The sequence below is a fragment of the Scleropages formosus genome, chromosome 20 (genome assembly GCF_900964775.1).
Source record: "Scleropages formosus chromosome 20, fSclFor1.1, whole genome shotgun sequence".
Taxonomy (NCBI): Eukaryota; Metazoa; Chordata; class Actinopteri; order Osteoglossiformes; family Osteoglossidae; genus Scleropages; species Scleropages formosus.
In genome coordinates this window covers 15,250,063-15,269,084 of record NC_041825.1, presented here as the reverse complement: position 1 = coordinate 15,269,084, position 19,022 = coordinate 15,250,063, and the positions used below count along the sequence as shown (strand labels likewise).

General features: G+C 37.7%; 1 protein-coding gene across 4 annotated transcripts in view; it reads right to left on the bottom strand.

Moving 5' to 3' along the window:
* ankfn1a (ankyrin repeat and fibronectin type III domain containing 1a) overlaps positions 1–19,022 on the bottom strand; it is a 121,437-nt gene that overhangs the window by 57,951 nt on the left and 44,464 nt on the right. For all 4 annotated transcript variants that reach the window (XM_018761387.2, XM_018761384.2, XM_018761385.2 and 1 more), the window contains one exon: positions 7,478–7,515. In XM_018761387.2, the coding sequence (XP_018616903.1) occupies positions 7,478–7,515 (38 nt within the window). The remainder of the gene's footprint in view (positions 1–7,477; positions 7,516–19,022) is intronic.

Here is a 19,022-nt window from a genome sequence, read left to right as displayed (position 1 = left end):
GCAGGCCCTGGCTGAACCCGCTGTGCCACCGCACCCCCCTCTGAACAAATAAATGTAAATGTAAATGTAATAGCCTCTTGCAGATTCTATTTTGTTTCAATGTGTTCTTCACAGTCACAGCAGGCTGTGTAGTTACAGCAGAAAGTGGGACAGCTGGTAGTGTAGTGGTTAGCGCTACTACCTTAGGACCGAAAGGTTGCAGGTGTGATCCCCACCTCTGGCTGTAGTACCCTTGAGCAAGGTACTGACCCTAAATTGTTCCAGTAAAATAAACCAACTGTAAAAATGGGTAAATAATTGTAGTTAGACTACCATTGTAAGTTGTTTTGGAGGAAAGTGTCAACTAAATGAGTAAATGCAAAGTTCAAGTGGTTGGGGAACACAATGTTTTCTAGAAAGGACCTTAATGGACAACTCCGCACTACTCATCCCTACTTTTCCAGAATAAACCACCAGCTGCTTGCAATTGAGATGAATCTGCAAACACTTTTAAGCAGCTGATCTGAAGGATGAAGTAGACTTTTGGGGAGTACTGGTGTTGAGTAATAGGGCCATCTGGAATAAGCCAGGGTTTTAGGGGTTGCACTGGCCATTATTGTGCTGCTACTGCCTAGTTTTGTGCCTTCTCTTTACATTATGCTTTAAGGGGGGCACATCCTTGTTTTGTTCAGTTGAGCTGTATTAATAAAGCTATTTTTTTGTTCTTATGATCTGCTGTCCTCATGTCTTTATTTTGCCTATGGGTCCACCTCTGCCTCACACAAGGCTTCATGCATCTTGAGCTCCTCTAAAGCTTCAACAACCAGTGAGGTAGTAACCCAATGCCAATATCTTATTATGATTCCCTGCCTCAGAGACAGGCAGACACCCCAGGGATCCTGTGCCATACTGTGATCTCTTTGATCAGCTACCCGGCAGATACAGTTGCACCCAGTGGGATTCAGTTTTTGCTTATTTACTGACCTGGCAAGAGGCTCCAGAATCCTGGGCTACCCATCTCTGCAGTCTGGGACAGCCAGTAACTGAGGTAGCTCAGTACTCTGAAAAATGAGGGCAGGTCACAGAATTCTGTTTAAACAGAGAAGTGTGACACTTCTATATTTTTGTGAAAGTAGCTAAATGAACGGCTGCAGTTAATCTTAATTCATTAAAAATATTTGAGTGCTAAATTATTTTAATGTTCAGACAGAATTTTAAAAACAGTAACAGTGATACAATAAATGAGAATAGGAATCAGACTTTAAAATAACCTTACGTACAGAAAAGAAATTCAAGTTGTAATCATACTCATTTAATCAAATCTTACCAGACAAAAAAGAAGTTGTTATAATATGACAATATGAAAGTGTTTTCTATTTTTCTCCATGTTATGGAGTAATTTCCCTCTATAGTGTATGTTGTATTAATGCACATACAGAGTCAGTGCAAATAGTATCAATCAGAGGTTTGTGGATAAATTTAAGCAAAGTAATCGCCAATTTCGTTGTCAGCTGCAGAACATGTTAGAATTGTGTAATACAAAGAGACTACATATGAGGAACCCTCAGAGTATACACATGGGGTTCATATTTAGATCATGAATTTGTGGAGATATTATAATACACCCTGCAGAACATAAAAGTGCTTAGGCTAACAACTCAGTTATTTTCCTCAGAGTGCTCATTTTCTGCTTCCCTGAGAAATAATCTCCATGGTAACATGAACATTACCATGTCTGTTAATGGTTGTTAAGGGATTCTTCATTTTTGATGACAAGTATAGTTACCAAACTCTGAGTACTGCACTGGACCAAATCAAAGCAAGTTTATGTAGATGTAGAACTAAAGCATACACTGTCATAGTACCAAAGCTTCATCTAAGATACTGTGGGCTTATTACAAGTTTACACATCTTCACTTTTCACTCAAAACAGAGAGAAACGTACACCAATAACAGAATCATGGAATGTTTTTGGAACGTTTTTATGAACTTTAATGTACAAGCTCGCTGCAAGTTTGGCTCATTCTTGTCAAGCATGCTCAAGCTTTCAATGGCATTCTGGGGATTATTTACGAATTGCAGTTGTCAAGTTTTTCCACAATTTCTCAACACTCGAGACCTTGACAGGCCCATTCAATGACTTTTACAGTAAAATTCCTAATCCTCTTTAGCATACCTTTGGACTTGTTCTTGTCCTGCTGAAGGCTTAATTTTTCTCCCAAAAGCTTTACTTTGAATCAAAGTAACTTTAGTTCTTGAGTAGTTTTTGACTGACCCTTTTCACTTTAACTTAAAATTCTGGATACATACTTTAACTTATACTAACTTATGCTCTGAATTGTTTTCCTTTATCTGAATTAATTTACAGTTAAAAACTGGTAAACACATTTCAGTTTTTGTAGAGTTCTTTATTTTTAATAGAGGACTGTGTATTAAAAATTAAGGAACGTATACAGTCTTTCCTCATGTGCTGTAGACTTAAGTAGAAAGAGTGCCACATTCTCTTATCTCCATAGACACATTGTATTTGTGTCCAAATACTCACGCATTCTACATGAGCATAACTGAAGTCCAAAATAAATTAAAGTAGACAGAAAAAGAGTTGATTATTGCCATTTTACTGATGCTAAATATTCACCAGAGAATTACAGGATCTCTTGTTTCAGAATGGTATAACTTGTTTATTGGCAGCAATACAAAACCATTTTGGCTGTGTCATAGTAAAATGTACTCACATGGGCCCTTGAAGGATATTGCAATAAATGGGGCACTGAAATCACACACCACAAAGTTGATTTGATACCCTTTTCTAATGTTCAGACTAAAGTATCCCAGCCAAGACTAAATCAGCAGTAGTGTTTTTCCTTAAGTTTGACTTTCTTTCAAATTATTATAGGCCTCCGTGCATCCCCACACTGATGTATAAAAATACTCAGTGAATCAGCATCACAGATGCTCTTAATGCAACAAAAATCCTTTGCTGAATCTAGTAACATATAGTAACATTTCCTTAAATTGATGTGAGTTAGTGTTTAGTGAGCGTTAATTGCCCAAATTGCCCAAAGTGTTTTCAACTAGCCATACTATCCACCTATTCTTGAATTTGGCTTGAAAACAATAATAAAAGGGAGTAGCTGCCCCAGGCTCTGCTAGGTAAAAATTTCAAACACACACATCCTGCGTGTATAATACTAATGAGTGCACACAAACCACATAATGGGGACTAAATGAGGTGAACATGGGCTTGACAGTTCTCATCAAAGGTAGGCTAGCTCTGCACAACTGTAACAGCAGCAGCAGTTCCCTTCTGAGAAACAGCAGACAATGGCATTATTTAGAAATCCCTAGAAGGTGGATCTGGGCCATGTTATATAAGTGTTCGAGGACTGAATTCCCGTTGGTGAAAATTAGTCAGGATCTTTTACCGGTGGAAAGGAGAGCCATTCTTCTCATGAGCTCTGATTCATCAACCGGCTGCATTATATTTCCATCGGGTCCAATGAAGTGGCTACCAAATGAAGAAGCAGTGTTTCTTTTTTCCATCTTAGCCTGTCTGCCCATTATTATATGCTATGTGCTAAATATTGCCCCTGGGAAGAACAGCTTCTGTGATGATGAGAGAAATAAAAGTCTGGAAATAAAAGAAGCTCTGCTATGATATAATAATTTGTATGTGTTCTATTATGAAGCAGATGCTTGCAACCTGATTTGCACAGACTAGGAGCTTACACCATTTTGATAGCATTGCTTTTTCATTCAGCTGTTTTATGCTAAAGTGACTGTCCTAAGAACTGTATTTGCCAGTTTACAGCAACAAAAATGCAATAACAAATAATCTATCTGAAGTATATGTATATGAAATTATAAGAAGGTTATGTGCCGAGAGTCAGAACATCTTTATAAACAGAACGTGTGTAATAACAAGGAGAAAACAGAAATTAGCAGGAAAAGAGAGGGTGACAAAATGTGCAGGTTTCTGCACAGATTCTATGCAGCAAAATACCAAGAAACCAAAGTAAGCATATGGATAGACTAGATCTCCATTTTTTGATGAATAAACCCATTCACAGCTTGTTTCACAAGTCACTGGATATGACTCTTGGGTTCATGGCTGTGGTAACACCTACAAAGCCTTTTTTAATTTAATATCATTTTCATTTTTTCCAAGTAACCATTCTGAGCAATTCTTTACAACTTCCTTAGCAACTACTTAAAAACATGTAGCTCAAAGTATCCATCATGCCTCTACATTCCATTTATTTTACCTAGCTGCAATTATTTTCTGTGCCAGTTCAGTGGACAGTACACAGTGGTAAAACTGAAAAAAGAATCTAAGTCATTTTGCTTTTTATCTCAAATAGTTATTGAAAAGGTAAAATGAAATGAATAGGTGCATGATCTGATGTAATTAATAACAGAAATGAACTGGACACCAGGGAGCAAGTGGAACCAGTTGTCATTCACTTTCTGAGCAATGAAGTCATACTTTCCCACTATCCTTCCTCCTATCTGGATGCATATTAGACATCATTCTATCCAAAAATGATGACCCTCTCATCATCTTGGCTAAAAGCGTAAGAGAATAACAGTAAAAATATTTTGCTGGAAGATATTGTTTTATAAACAGGGCAGCTGATAGTGTAGTGGTTAGTGCTGTTGCCTTTGGACCCAAGGTTGCAGGTTTGAGTCTCACTTCCAGGTATACTAGCCTTGAGCAATTTACTCACCCTAAAAAAAAAAAGAAAAAAAAAAAAAAATTACTCAAGTAAGAATTACCCAGCTGTATAAACAGGTAAGTAGTTGTAAATTGCTCAATATTATAAGTCACTTTGGCAAAAATGTCAGTTGAATGAAGTAATAAATTGTATGAGCCAAGATAGTGAGCAGGGAAATGGACTTGTAACTTCAAAGTTGCTTGATAAATAATTATTTGTCCCAGCATTTTACAACAAGAAAATACAAGGGAGTGGAAAAATAATGAGAACACACACACACACACACACACACACACACACACACTTTCTGAACCGCTTGTCCCATACGGGGTCGCGGGGAACCGGAGCCAACCTGGTAACACAGGGCGTAAGGCCAGAGGGGGAGGGGACACACCCAGGACGGGACGCCAGTCCGTCGCAAGGCACCCCAAGCAGGACTCGAACCCCAGACCCACTGGAGAGCAGGACCCGGTTCAACCCACTGCACCACCGCACCCCCAATAATGAGAACAATCAATACTAATATCTGAATATTTGCAAAGAGTAGGGCCAGACCTCTTGTCCTGGATGTGTCACCTCCACCTTTGGCCTTGCACCCTGTGTTGCCAAGTTAGGCTCCAGCTCGCCGCAACCCCACTCGGGAGAAGCCGTTGTTGACAATGGATGGATGGATGGAGTAGGACTAAATTTGGCCTTAAGATCAACTTCAGTCCATCTTTGAATTCTAACGTACAAGCTCTGTACTATGTGTCATGGAAATAAAGGAAATGAAGGAAATGGAAATCCACTCTACTATAGAGCATGCAAACTTAATGGACCACAGAGCAGAAGAACACTGAAGCGCCAGACCTTCCTGTGTCTCAAACACCACTTAACAGTACATACACTGACAGGATGCCAGTAATCATCTAATCAGGAAAAGTTAAAAAAAAATGAAATGCTTACAATATCAAATGGGAGTTTTATATATTTTATGGCGAAGAAAAATCCAAAAACAACTACTTAATGATGGTGATTAATGATAGTAATGTTTTTGTTACTTTGTTCATGCCCGTCCCCCCCGTCCCAGTGTGAGTGTTGCCAGCACAATGCAAAAAATGTTCTACAAGAGAAATTTCTTAGTGTATGTCCAACCATCTCCTGTTGCTCTTCTATAGGGATTTGTTCAATTTCCCCCCAATGGCTTTAACTACCTTACAACTTTCACAGCCTCTATCGCTGATGGTCATCATCATCATCATCATCCATCAGCGTTACAAAGGCATAAAAAAACCTCTGCTTACTGCCACACCTTCCATAAGTGAGTGCGATCACAAAGACTTATGATTGTTAATCATGGATGAGTGCGTGGGCTGGATACTGTCAGGTTGCCTGAGCCTAGACAGGAAACTGGACTTTGTCCGGCCTCTGCCCTTTGACCTTCTAGGTATGATTGGATCTGCAGGTCCGAAAGGACCAACCTGTATAGCTCATTAGGTCGCGGAGGCGCACAAGCCATCACACCACGCCAAGGTGCAGTCTCTTTGTGATGGTCACTGATGGCCTTGCTAAATGTGCAGCAGTAATTGCGCCCAATTCAAAGTCATCAAGGTTTCCTCGTGCAGCCATTTCGGTTCAACATTCAGGGCTCAAGGAAGCCTGCTTGTGTGTACACAATTAAAAAAGTGCTTGTAAGAGCACTGCAAGTTTTGTATACCAGTTACTCATATGTATGACTAAATTCTTGGCACACAAGCTTGGTGGACTATACACTCAATTTCTGCCCTCTGTTTAATGCAAAAAAGGCTTTTCTCTTCTTGTATGAAGTCAGATTTTCTCGCGGAGGATTACCTCAACAAAACGCACATCAGAGCCACCGCACTTTTTTCTTTCTCTGTTCTCGAGTTCCTGTGTGATAGTGCACGAATCACTTCAAACTGACATATTTATCCTGCATTGTCTTAATTTTTTTGAGAAGATTTTTGCTAAATATTTTGTGGCATATTCTTAATATGTTTTTATTTTGCTTATCATTGTATTGTGTTATAAGTTTCCTGAACATTTGAGTCATAAAAACAATAGACTTTTGTTCCATTTTACCACCAAGCCTTTTTCTTGTGTCCATCGGTCCACCTGCAAAACCCTCAGTTTGCGACATCATACTTTAGGAAATGGTACAGCAAAGGCAACAAGCCTCAAGAGGTACTTAAACTATAAGAACTGTTTCACTAGGCTGTATCATGACCCCCAAAATTAAGTATTGAAGTAAATTAACCCTAGTTTATATAGTTAAGTAACAATTCAGCATATATGTGTATTTTATTATTCTTTGTACTGAAGACTATAATTGTTATTCATTTTTTCATTATTTTAAATTTTCTGTAAATTAAAGATAACCGATTCCATATAAGGGGGGCACGGTGGCGCAGTGGGTTTGACCGGGTCCTGCTCTCTGGTGGGTCTGGGGTTCGAGTCCCGCTTGGGGTGCCTTGCGGCGGACTGGCGTCCCGTTCTGGGTGTGTGTCCCCCCCCCCGGCCTTATGCCCTGTGTTGCCGGGTAGGCTCTGGTTCCCCGCGACCCCATATGGGATGAGTGGTTCAGAAAGTGTGTGTGTGTGTGATTCCATATATTAAGAGAATTTGTTTTACGAGCCCTTTTCAGCAGTGTATTCTTCTCACAAACTGTAAAAGGGGGCTATAGGTATCCAATAAACCCTTCCTTGCTGAACAATTACTATATTTACTCTCTCACACCACTGGCTGGGGTAAGGCAGCCATGTAAGAATTATCGGAAAATGACTTACTTTTTATGTGTCTCGTATCTGCCAGTTGATCCAAGGCTCTAAAAAGGATAAAAAAAGAAAATGAACACACAAATCTTATACAATATTCTGAATAAGAAAGAAAACAATCTGGAGCAAAATTCTATGTAATGCTGAAGTAATTATTTTTGCTTGTTTTTTTTTTTAACACTGGATTTATATTAAGATTTTGTGCATTTTTAAATCCCTCTGTATAAACATATATTGTGCTTACACACCATGACTGCACACTAATAATACTTCTAATACCTGAAATATATATATTTCCCATCCAACCTACCCTTTTAGATGAAAAGCAGTGAAGCACTGAGCTTTTTACATTTGTGAAGCAGTTATATTTCTCCAATAACTTCATTTTACACTGCTATTAAATATTCCTCCTCCACTGCAGTCCAAAGTAAAGTTAAAAAATGAACTTTGGTGCACAAATTTAACAGGCTGAAATGGTATTTAACACTGTTATTTAACATTGTAAACTGATGAACAAGCCAGTTTCAGATTTAAATACATCTAGACTTCATCAAGGTGGCTGACTTTGATTGTACTTTACAAGGTTGGACTGTCCTGGTTTTAGGGGTGCTGAGTTTTACATCACTAAGCCAACATATTAAACGCAAGTTATCATCAAAATAAACCATGAACAGTTCAGAGAGTTGGGGTTATAATACTGCTTTAAAGTCAACGGGGAGCAGATTTTTCTCCATGTGCAGTACCACATGATATCAGCTATTAACTATATTCTGTTTTCAGAGTATTATTATAACAATACACAACTACATACAGTATGTCATGTAATAATGACCTATAACCATCAGAATTCACAAATACTTCCCAAAACATCAAGGCTTATCTAAAGACCTCTAATTCTTTAAAGGAAATTGATTTTAAATTTATCCAGCATGGCACATGAAAACACACTGAACTGATACTCTGATTTTCAAAAACAGGGACTTGTTGGTATGGCAAAATGCGTAGAAGATGTGCTCGTACTTCTTTGAGCAAGACTATTCAATATTTTATGAAAGCTAATCCCATTCTTTCACAGGCACGGTATGGTGTATTAACTCTCATTGTTGCTCCTGCTTTCTATTGCTTCCAATTTTCAGTGCATTCATTATTTATCAGTTTCATTTGTAAGCTTTAGTACCAGCTGTGTTCAGATGCTTCGTAATCCTGAAACCCTGCATGTATCCCTTCTTTTGTGTTGAAAAGATATATAAATGTATATATTGTAAATATATTCGATAAACAGATCACATATATATTACACACATATATATATATAAAATATTATATATTATATATAATATACACACACACACACACACACACACACACACACATATCCACAGTAAAAGATGGTCCTTAACTGAATTGTCCTTTTATGGTTCTCTCACAATGTGTACTTCCACAGAAGCTATGAAAATACCATATACTGATCTTTAATGATCTTTGGGTGAATGTCATTGTCCATTCGAAGTACATAGGTACCCGACATGTGTCTGTTATTTAATGTCAGTGAACTTTCCCAACTAATTCAGCAATGATAAAGCGAATGGCCCCAAGTTCACTGCCAAAAGGTCTGTTATTTTGTTGGTCACAGATAGCAGGAATCTAATCAAAGAAGTAACCTTTTTCATTTCACGAAAACAAAGAGTGCATCTGTGAAGAACTGTCGCAACAATAAGTAGATTAAAGCTGCACAATGACCTCCAGATCAACAGAAAAGAATCGCACCCTGCAAATATAAGTCCTGGTTTATATTCATAATCACAAACAAAAAACATAAATGCACGAATCTGAATCTGAATTACCAATAGATGACTGGGAAATTCTTGATTCACAAAGGCTACACTACAGCAATCCATAAATATTGAACATATAATAAATGACTGGAAAAAATTTGAGAAGACATAAAAATCAGTCATTCATATTGCGTAATTCCTATTTGATTCCCTTATTTGTCAGTATTGTTCTTAAAAAATAAATTATAACATATAGAACATAAAACAATTTCTGGCCCATGATGTTCATTTTCAAAAGCCTTAAACCTGATTAAAACCAAATCTTTCAAGTAATTTATTATTGCATTTTATGATGAACAGAAACAGAAGTAATTTCAGATATCTTTACACGTGGATACATTAACAAAAAGTAATGAATGAAAATGAAATCACCATATGTCTGTTCTATCTTTCCATAATGTGAAAAAATTGAGTCCATAATTGTAAAAAATAAAAAAGAACTGTGACAAACTGGGCGATGGCTGTTCATAGGAAACCAGGACAGGAGATGAAGCATTACAGTAGGTGGTAATGGGTGGATTATTTAAACTATATTATTTCACTGTAAGGGGGGTGTGGTGGCACAGCAGGTTTGGCCGGGTCCTGCTCTCTGGTGGGTCTGGGGTTCGAGTCCTGCTTAAAGTGCCTTGCTATGGACTGGCATCCTGTCCTGGGCATGCCCCCTCTGCCTCCAGCCTTGTGCCCTGTGTTGCCGGGTTAGGCTCTGGCTCGCTGCAACCCCACTCAGGACAAGTGTTTTCGGACTGTGTGTGTGTGTGTGTGTGTGTGTGTGTGTGTGTGTGTGTGTGTGTATTTCACTGTAACCCAAAAAGCCTTTCAGTACATTAAGATAAAACAAAAACTGTCAAGTAACTACAAAATCAGAAAATGCCAAACATCATACAAACACTGAATATGCTCAATACAGCAAATAAATACAAAAACAGATTACTCCAGAGGTCCCTTTAACAATCTGCTAAAAGCTGAAGGACCCTTTTTAAATTCTGAGAAAATATTGCCCACAATTTTACTGCACTGAGAAGAGGTACATAGTAATAATACATTTGTATTTTATTTCTAACGTAGACAGTGTTACTTTCAAATGAAGGTGAAGCCTGTCCATGGACCATCCTCCCTATGGTTGGTTGTCAGGCCAGAGGATGAGGTGTGGCCTAAGAAGACTGGTAAAATCCATTTATTGAAAATATCCAAAAATTAACAGAAATGTTGTAATAACTTTCATTTCTTTCATTTCCAAAGTCGAATCTCATTATGTGAGAAGTATGCTTATTTGTTTCAAGGTGTAACATTCCTAAAACTGCAGGAAACACTCCCGTTGGTTAGCCAGCAAAGGTTTCTTCAATGGCTTCATGACAGGAAACTGAAGAAGGCAGGAGTAAGACACTGGAAGAAGTATGCCTAGGGAAAGAAAGGTGTAAACAGCACTCCAAAAAGAAAAGACTACAAATAGGCTGACCTACGTATGGACAGTTTATGCAGATGAACACAAATACACACACAAACACATTAAGACAAGGTTAAGACTAACCTTCACAAACACAACAATGCTTGCTCTGTGAATCCCCTCAAGGAGGTGCGACTGAAACTGAGGTCAGGCTATTTGCACACACTTAGTAAGGCCAGGCCACTTTTCCACATCCTTAGCATATCCTCATCCATTCTTATTTATTAGTGTTTATTTTTATCCACTAAAAAGACAACTTTTCAAACTATATGTCTGCACTTTTTTAACTGAAGTTAGGCATTAACACCTCTTTCCAACAATTATTTTATATTTATTTAGCAGACACTTTTCTTCAAAGCAATTTCCAATGAGCTCTATGTAGTGTTATCAGCCCACACACCTTATTCACCAAGGTGACTTACACTGCTAGACACAGCACTTACAATGGGTCACTCATCCATACATCAGTGGAACACACTCTCTCTCTGTGTCACTCACATACTATGGGGGAGCCTGAACAGCATGTCTTTGGACTGTGGGAAGAAACCCACGCAGACACAGGGAGAACATGCAAACTCTACACAGACTGAGCAGGGATCAAACTCACATCCTCTCCCATCAGCCAGGCGCTGCGAGACAGCAGTGCTACTTGTTGTGCCACCGTGCCACCGTGCCACCCAAATTTGAACTGTAGACCTATTTTCACACATTCTTTCCTTTATTTCACATATGGTTTTCACTTTTTTGCTTCTGGAAGGAACCCCGTATATACACCCGTGACACACACAAATTTTCCAGCATTAATTTATGTGACACCTTATTTGGCGTATGTCACAGCGTTGGTCCAAAGGCTTGTAACATGTTGTGTTTGTGGGCATGTCTGTCTCTCTCTCGATCCACAAATGGAGCTGGGGAAACTAAGTGACATCCAACTGATATTGGCCAACAGCAGTGGAAGAAGACTGATAAGCTACATAACCACCTGATCAAAGAGAGGCTAATAAAGCTGACATTACATGGTCAATAAAGTTGACAATATTGCAGTGTGAAGGAATTGGGACACTTCCTTCTGGTGGTAGTCAGTCTCAATAACCCTGTGTTTCAGCCAAACTCAAGACTGGGCTGTAACAGCATATGATAGCACACATAAAAAAAATAGTACCTGATAGATGCATTTATAAAAGCTAGCTCTGTTTAAGTCATTAACAACAACCCAAAAAGTCTGGGGAGAGCATGCAAGTTTTACTTCAGCCTCTGCAGCCATTAATCAATTAATATCATTTTATATGCTTTTTCAAGTAAAAAGGTACAACAGCTGCAGCTTTGTGGGCCCATAGATATTAGATCTTATATTAGTATTTTACTACAGTAACATTGGAAAAACACACTAGGACTACCTATGTCAGCTGAGTACGTTGAAATTAAATGAAAAGCAACAGACTCTTTCTGATTATTATTTTAGAACGGCTCATATATAGTCCGTATGAAATAATTACAGTGCTTGCACCATTAATGGCTAATAGAATTAAGAAGGTACTCTAACTAATTATACCATACACCTTTCCAGGCTACTTTGTCATTTGTTAGCAACAGAGGAAAATAAGAATTCTTCTTAGGCCCAAAAATTTTGTTTTGGCTTTTAAAATGGTAAATGAAAATCACAGTTCATAGACGTTACACAAAGTGCCTGTGGCTGCCAGAAGATGACTAGATAAAGTAAATCCTAAAAACAATTTCAGCAATGTAAAGAAACCTAATGATAAGCACGCTATTAAATGGAAGGAACCAGCTATGTTAAATAAAGATATAGTAATCCTAATTAGTAGCTGAAGCTGAGATGAAGAAGCACAGAAGACAAAATGATAATAAAAAACGATAACAATATAAATAATAAAATGATAATAAAAATGATAACAATGTCATCCAATATTCTGGTGACCAGTAGCATCCTTGTGACAGTTTTGCTTCCAGAAAGAAGCTTAAGGCTCAAGATTGAAGGTTTTGGCCATCTCCTTCCATCAAACTGTCAAAGTGCCAAGAAAGTACTCAGAACATAGCCCCCCAACCCCCCACATACACAAACCACTTTCAGAGTGCACAGACCCAAGCTTGTTCTTTTCTGACTCTTTATTATGTTTCAGAACCTGAGCATCTGCATCAGAGGTGTGTACAAACAACTGAAACACACACACATTTGAAGAGGCTACTCCCTCTTACATCATAACGCCTAAGTGATTTACACCAGACACTGGAGCAAGACTGCGGTTACTCCTGATGAATGTCAATTATGCAATGCCACACACAGAGTAAGAAGCCTGCAGTTAATGTACATTTTTAAGTGACATACCAAACAGCAGAAATGTCTGAAAATGAGCTCTGTCTTGGTATTGATTTAAGGTGTGAAGATAAACAAGCTTATGGCATCCTGAAATTATCACTGCTGCACTACTGCTCACCAAGAGGATTTTCAATTCACACAGCACAATGAATTGCAGTAAAATCATGAAACTTTAATATAGCCATTCATAAAACAGATTAAAAAAAACTGAACTGAAAAAATGTTTTGTTCATTTTGTTTTATTTCCCAAGATTTCTCCACAGCAGTTCAGTTATGCTCTGTAATGCTCCCCGATATACTGTGTGTATATATATATATATATATATATATATATATATATATATATATATATATATAATATTGTATATATTATATATTATATATATATTTATATATTATAAACCATGCTGTTCTTTTTCAATAATCAATATATGTACTTTGATAATGTTATGTATTATGTATGTTGTTAAATGTTACTTGGACTTACCATGATATTTGTATCAAAGAAATTCACCTTTACCTTTTTTGATGGTTTAAAAATGCATTTTAATTTAAAATGATGCTATAATCAACACTATATTTTGAGAAGGGAGTTTGTACTTAATGAATAATTAAACGCAGCAATTTGCAAATTTGTACTGTGAACGCCCATGCGTTGTCAGAGCTGGTTGTCACCTAGACATATAAAACGGCTGCTCGGGCAATGAATTTCAGCAGTCACTTAATACTGTAGCCACAAGAGTTCGGAGCTGCCAGAAGCAAACTGCCAGCAGCACCACGATTACCTCCTCTAACCCAGGGATGAAGGCTGGACTATGAATGCTTGCATTGCTGCTCTAATTAGGCCTGGGAGAGGTTTAACAACCATGCTACAGTTTAGCCACTGACAAATATAAAAATAAAGCCTTGTTCAAATTAGCAAAGTGAAGTGAGAAGTTCTTGAAGACCCAACTGTCTAGGCAGCCATCAAGCAGGTCTAATCTATGGTGAGGTTATTTCAGTTCATAAACTACTAGTATACAGACCGCAGTATAACTCTGGCCCTTCTCCCTCACAGTAAAATGAATCATATTTAACTGTATGTGATAATTAACTTTGCATTAGTAAATACACAGAGACAGAGTAACTCCTGTTTCCTCCAAAAAATGTTGATGGCAAACCAACTGGGACACAACAGTAAGCAAAACAATTATTAATGGAATTGGAAGCAATGCCTTAGTTTAGTCCAAAACACTTTTCATACTTTTTATACTGCTGCAAATGTTCAATATTGTAAAGTTTCGACCCAGTCTCACAGTGTATAAATTATAAAGACTTAAGTTAATTTCCTAAAATTCTGTATAATCGTACATACTGAATTAGTTTCAGAGAATATTTTGAAATTAGCAGGTAATGAAAACTTACCTTTTTAGTTGTTCCATCATATCATTTTACAAAAGACTACTTACAGTACTACATACAAAACAGAAATTAGCTTAATGTCTTTTCTAGTCCTGCATTATTGGAAAATGCAAAATGGTCAATGCCCATTTAATACCTTATTATTTTTGCCCAGTGTAATGCAGAAATATACAGTTAAATGTGTTAAAAAATGCAATAATGGTATAAATCGCAACATCCATACGTTTCGCAAAAAGGACATAGAAACAGAGAGTTCTAAGAGGGAAAGCTTGCCCCCTTTTGATATTTCTGGGAAGTACTCTGGAGCAAAATAAAAAGGGAAAGAAAGAAAAGCATTCCACTGCACTCAATCCAAGTAAAATGTGCGGTTCATCTGATATTCATAGTGATTCCTGCTTCAGTGTTTGACAGAGAGGCTGACTGTGGGTCTGCATTTTTGATTAAAATGATAGACATGCAGGAATCCTGTGCCAGCTGCCAGAAACCACTGAGGAAAGGAGAGGACACCGAGTCTGAAGCCAGCCGAGAGGTAAACATGAGGCGTCCTCCAAGGAATGCAGCATTTGTGTTGGCCTGTGGCAAGGCAAACGGAGGAGGGGGTGGTTAGGTGCAGGAGGTAACATACAACACAATTCTCCTGAGGAAAATCAAAACATTTTTTAATGACTAAAAAATGCTGAGGGAAATTTAAATTCTAAATAGTGTACTTCTGAAATAAAGACCAACCCAGGTATTGTTTTTATTCTTAGTGTAAATATTTATTTTGCTTAATGAACAATTTTTTCCAAGCACAAAATAAATTCCAGGTACAGCGAGGCTAATTCATCTTTATTTAAAGCTGTAGTCTTTGTAATCATGAAACCAGCCTCGGTTTATAACTATAGTATTTTCCTTACTCTTGTTGGCAGCCTGGCCCAGTAGCACTCTTGAGTATTTTGTTTCACTCAAACCAGTTTCACATTTTCTGTAGGTCACTTAGCAGACAGACAGAAAATTACCATATTGTGCTCATTAAAAACTGGACTTTCCAAATTCAAACACATATTTGTTACATAAATAATAAATGCTCTTTGTGCAAAATAAGCTACAAGCCAGCATAAGAAGCATTTGCCATCGTGTGAATTTTCAGGGATTATGCCCCATATCTGAAGTGGGACACATGTAACAAGGATAAAGAAGCTTTTTTATGCACAAATTTCAGTAAGAAAGAACATGCTCAGGTCACACAGGATGCTTGGTTTTAGCTTACACCAAAAATGCAACCTACGGACCACTGTGATGCTACTGGGGTCTGTGAGCTATAGTTAAGTACTTTGAAAAAAAGATATTTCTTTTTATGAGGCATCAAAGTTTATTTTGTTTTATTGTGCTATGAGCATAAACATATAAATTTAACTTTCTTTTAAACTCGGGTATTCACCATTTACAAAGCTTATATTCCTTTGAAACTTTTTCTTACATTCTCACGAAAAGTAGTCTCTACAACTGCTTGTCTCCTACATGTTCCCAGTTAACAACACCATAACAAGATGCTCAGTTACAACTTTTGAACAAAAAGTGAACAAAAAGACAAAGAATTAATTTTAAGATTGGAAAAGAGTATTGCTGTAAAGTAGAACACATGCAGGCAATACAGTGGTTGAAGCTGCTGCCTTTCACTTGAATGATCCAGGTTTGAATCCTGCTCCTGTTGTAGTACCCTTCAGCAAGGTACCAATAAATTGGTCCAGTAAAAATTTCCCAGTTGTAGCAATGGGTAAATCATTATAAGCTGCTCCGGAGAACATAAACAGATAAATGTAAGTGTTTGGAAGGATATGCACATGGAGACAAAATGCAAGATGAACTCTCATAAGTTTAGCCCTAGTAGCACAGGCTAAATGGAGCAAAAAAAGGAAGGAAAAATTACAGTGACTTACAAGCTGAATTATAGCACAAAGCTGAAGTACTGAGTCAATGCAGTAGTATGGTGAAAGTTATGAAAGAAGTAGAAAGTGTGAGTTGTGTGTTTAAATTTATGGGTTACCTTCATACAAGAAAGGTTGCAACTGGCAGATCAGTTGACCATGGACCTCGACCTTCTGCTTTCAAAAGAGAAGTGTTATGTCTCTTTCATAACTTCAAATGTGCCAAAGACGGTAACTCGCGCAATGTCGAAACGTTTGGAACTAAACCAATCAGTCTGAGAGTGTTTAGTAACCAATTCTTAATTAATCCCAAATGAGCAGCTTATTGATTTTTGTGTAATTTTTAAATATCTTGACAACTCTGTCAGTCTTCACAGTAAATATTTCCAGGTGTTTGTCCTGATAATGGAAGCAAAGATGATTCTTTGGTGTTCTCTTTATGTGTTCATGTAATTAAACAGAGTTAATTTATTCTTAATTTGGCATAGTTGATTTTCATTAATGAATTACATAATAATCACTATAGCCTAAACAAACACACAGGTGAGTGAAAGATTAATTTTAATTAAGATGAATACTTAACTTTGTGTAATCGTGTCTGAGATGTACACAAGCTAAATTACTTTTTATTAAGAAAAGTGCATTGCTGCCAGAAGTGTAACATATCTCTTTAAGGCCTCTTACTTGCAAACATTAATACATGTACATTTAAGCTATGAATGAAACAAATGAAACAAAACTGGCTGCAACTAGGCCAGTACATACAGCAGATGCACTGCACCATAGCTGAGAACTGTAGTTTAAGATCAAAGGTAAAAGCGCTGTTGTTTCACATGAGCTGAGGTAGGAGACTTAGGTAAGAGTGGCTGGCGTAATGTTGATGGTGTGTGATTTCTGAGTTTCAAACCCCTGTTAACGTAATATATTTTTCACAATGGGCTACAATGACTGCAAGTTTGTTGTTTATTGTGTGTGTGTGGTGTGCATAGATCATAAGAAATAAATTACTACCAACAGAATTACATGAAAAGGGGTTGTTGGACTGTTTTTTGGAGAGGTTTGGCTCCAGTTTTACTTGTTGTTTATTGCCAGCAGCCTAAAGAAAAAAAAGTGCTGCATTAGGGATCTGTGGCCTAGTCTGGGTACTGTCAAAGTCAAACTTCTTGGCTATAGGCAGAAGAAGAGAGATCAAAACTATGGAAGTAGTAGGTGCAGCTTGAGACCAACCATTAAAGCTTTACGTGGCACAAAAGCTGTAATAGTATCTGATACCTTTTGTGTATGGTGCCTAAGGCTATCATAATGTGAAAAGTGTTTCCAAATTTCTACTTGGTACACAATTCTGGTTCATGTAACTAGTTAAGTGTGTGTGAATTCACCAATATTTTGCATATCACAAATTTTATTATCACGTTTCTAGAGTAGAAACAGTAGGTAGCATAGCAGCTAGAGCAAACACCTCACACTCAAAGGCCCTGAGTTTGAATCCCACCTCCCACAGTAGTACATTTACATTTATTCACTTAGCAGATGCTTTTCTCCAAAGTGACTTCCAGTGGATACTATGTAGTGTTATCAGCCCATACACCTTATTACACTCTTAGATACACTACTTACAATGGGTCACTCATCCATATGTACACACTTGCTCAGTGACACTCACACACTATGGGGGAACCTAAACAGCATGTCTTTGGACTATGGGAGGAAACCCACACAGACATGGGGAGAACATGCAAACTCCACACAAACTGAGTAGGGATCAAACCCATGTTCTCTCACACCACCCAGGTGCTGTGAGACAGCAGCGCTACTGGCTGTGCCACCATGCCGCCCCCGTAGTACCCCAGTGGTACCCTTAAGGAACATAATTAAGATAGCGCCAGTAAAAATTACACAGCTGTATAAATTAGTGAAACTTTGCTAGCAGCAAAGGCATATTACAAGTATATGTAATTGTTCTAGTTGTGTATGTTAGAATACAATGTTCTAGTTTGTGTAACATGTTGTGTTCATTAAAGTACAGACTCATGTACATCATAACATCATAGTAGAGTTGTGATATATGTAGCTAGTTGTTTTCATCATGGTTCTGGTCCATGTACGTCAATGTGTGGTAGGTGCGTATGAATTTTAGCTGTGAAAAGACACATTATTGCAGAAAGAATAGAAAAAAATCACCGTTCAGCACCATCCCAAATGCCCTTTTAATTAACTAGAAGGAACCACAGAGACATGAGCCACCAAATCAAACTGAAACTGTTGAAGTCTCAGTCTCAGCCACTGTGGTTGTTTTAACAATGTATGTGACAGCATTTCTGTCATTACACATTTGAATTACTCCAGGTCTGCTGTACCTGAGACATAGTGTGGTAGGTGAGTGTACTTAAAAGTAGCAGGCTGTATTTTTTGAATGCATTAGTAATTTCTGGAACAATAGCTGTCACCAGAGGTTTTCTATTGACTGAGGTTAAATGTCTCTTAAGCCACCTACATTTGCACACCTATTAATTTAAATGTCCATCAGTACAAAATGCTCAAAATGCTTGCTCTCCAAGATGTTATCATTACTATAATCAAAATGAGGGAAAAAAAAAAAAAAAAAAAAACATTTTAGTCACGCAGTTGACCT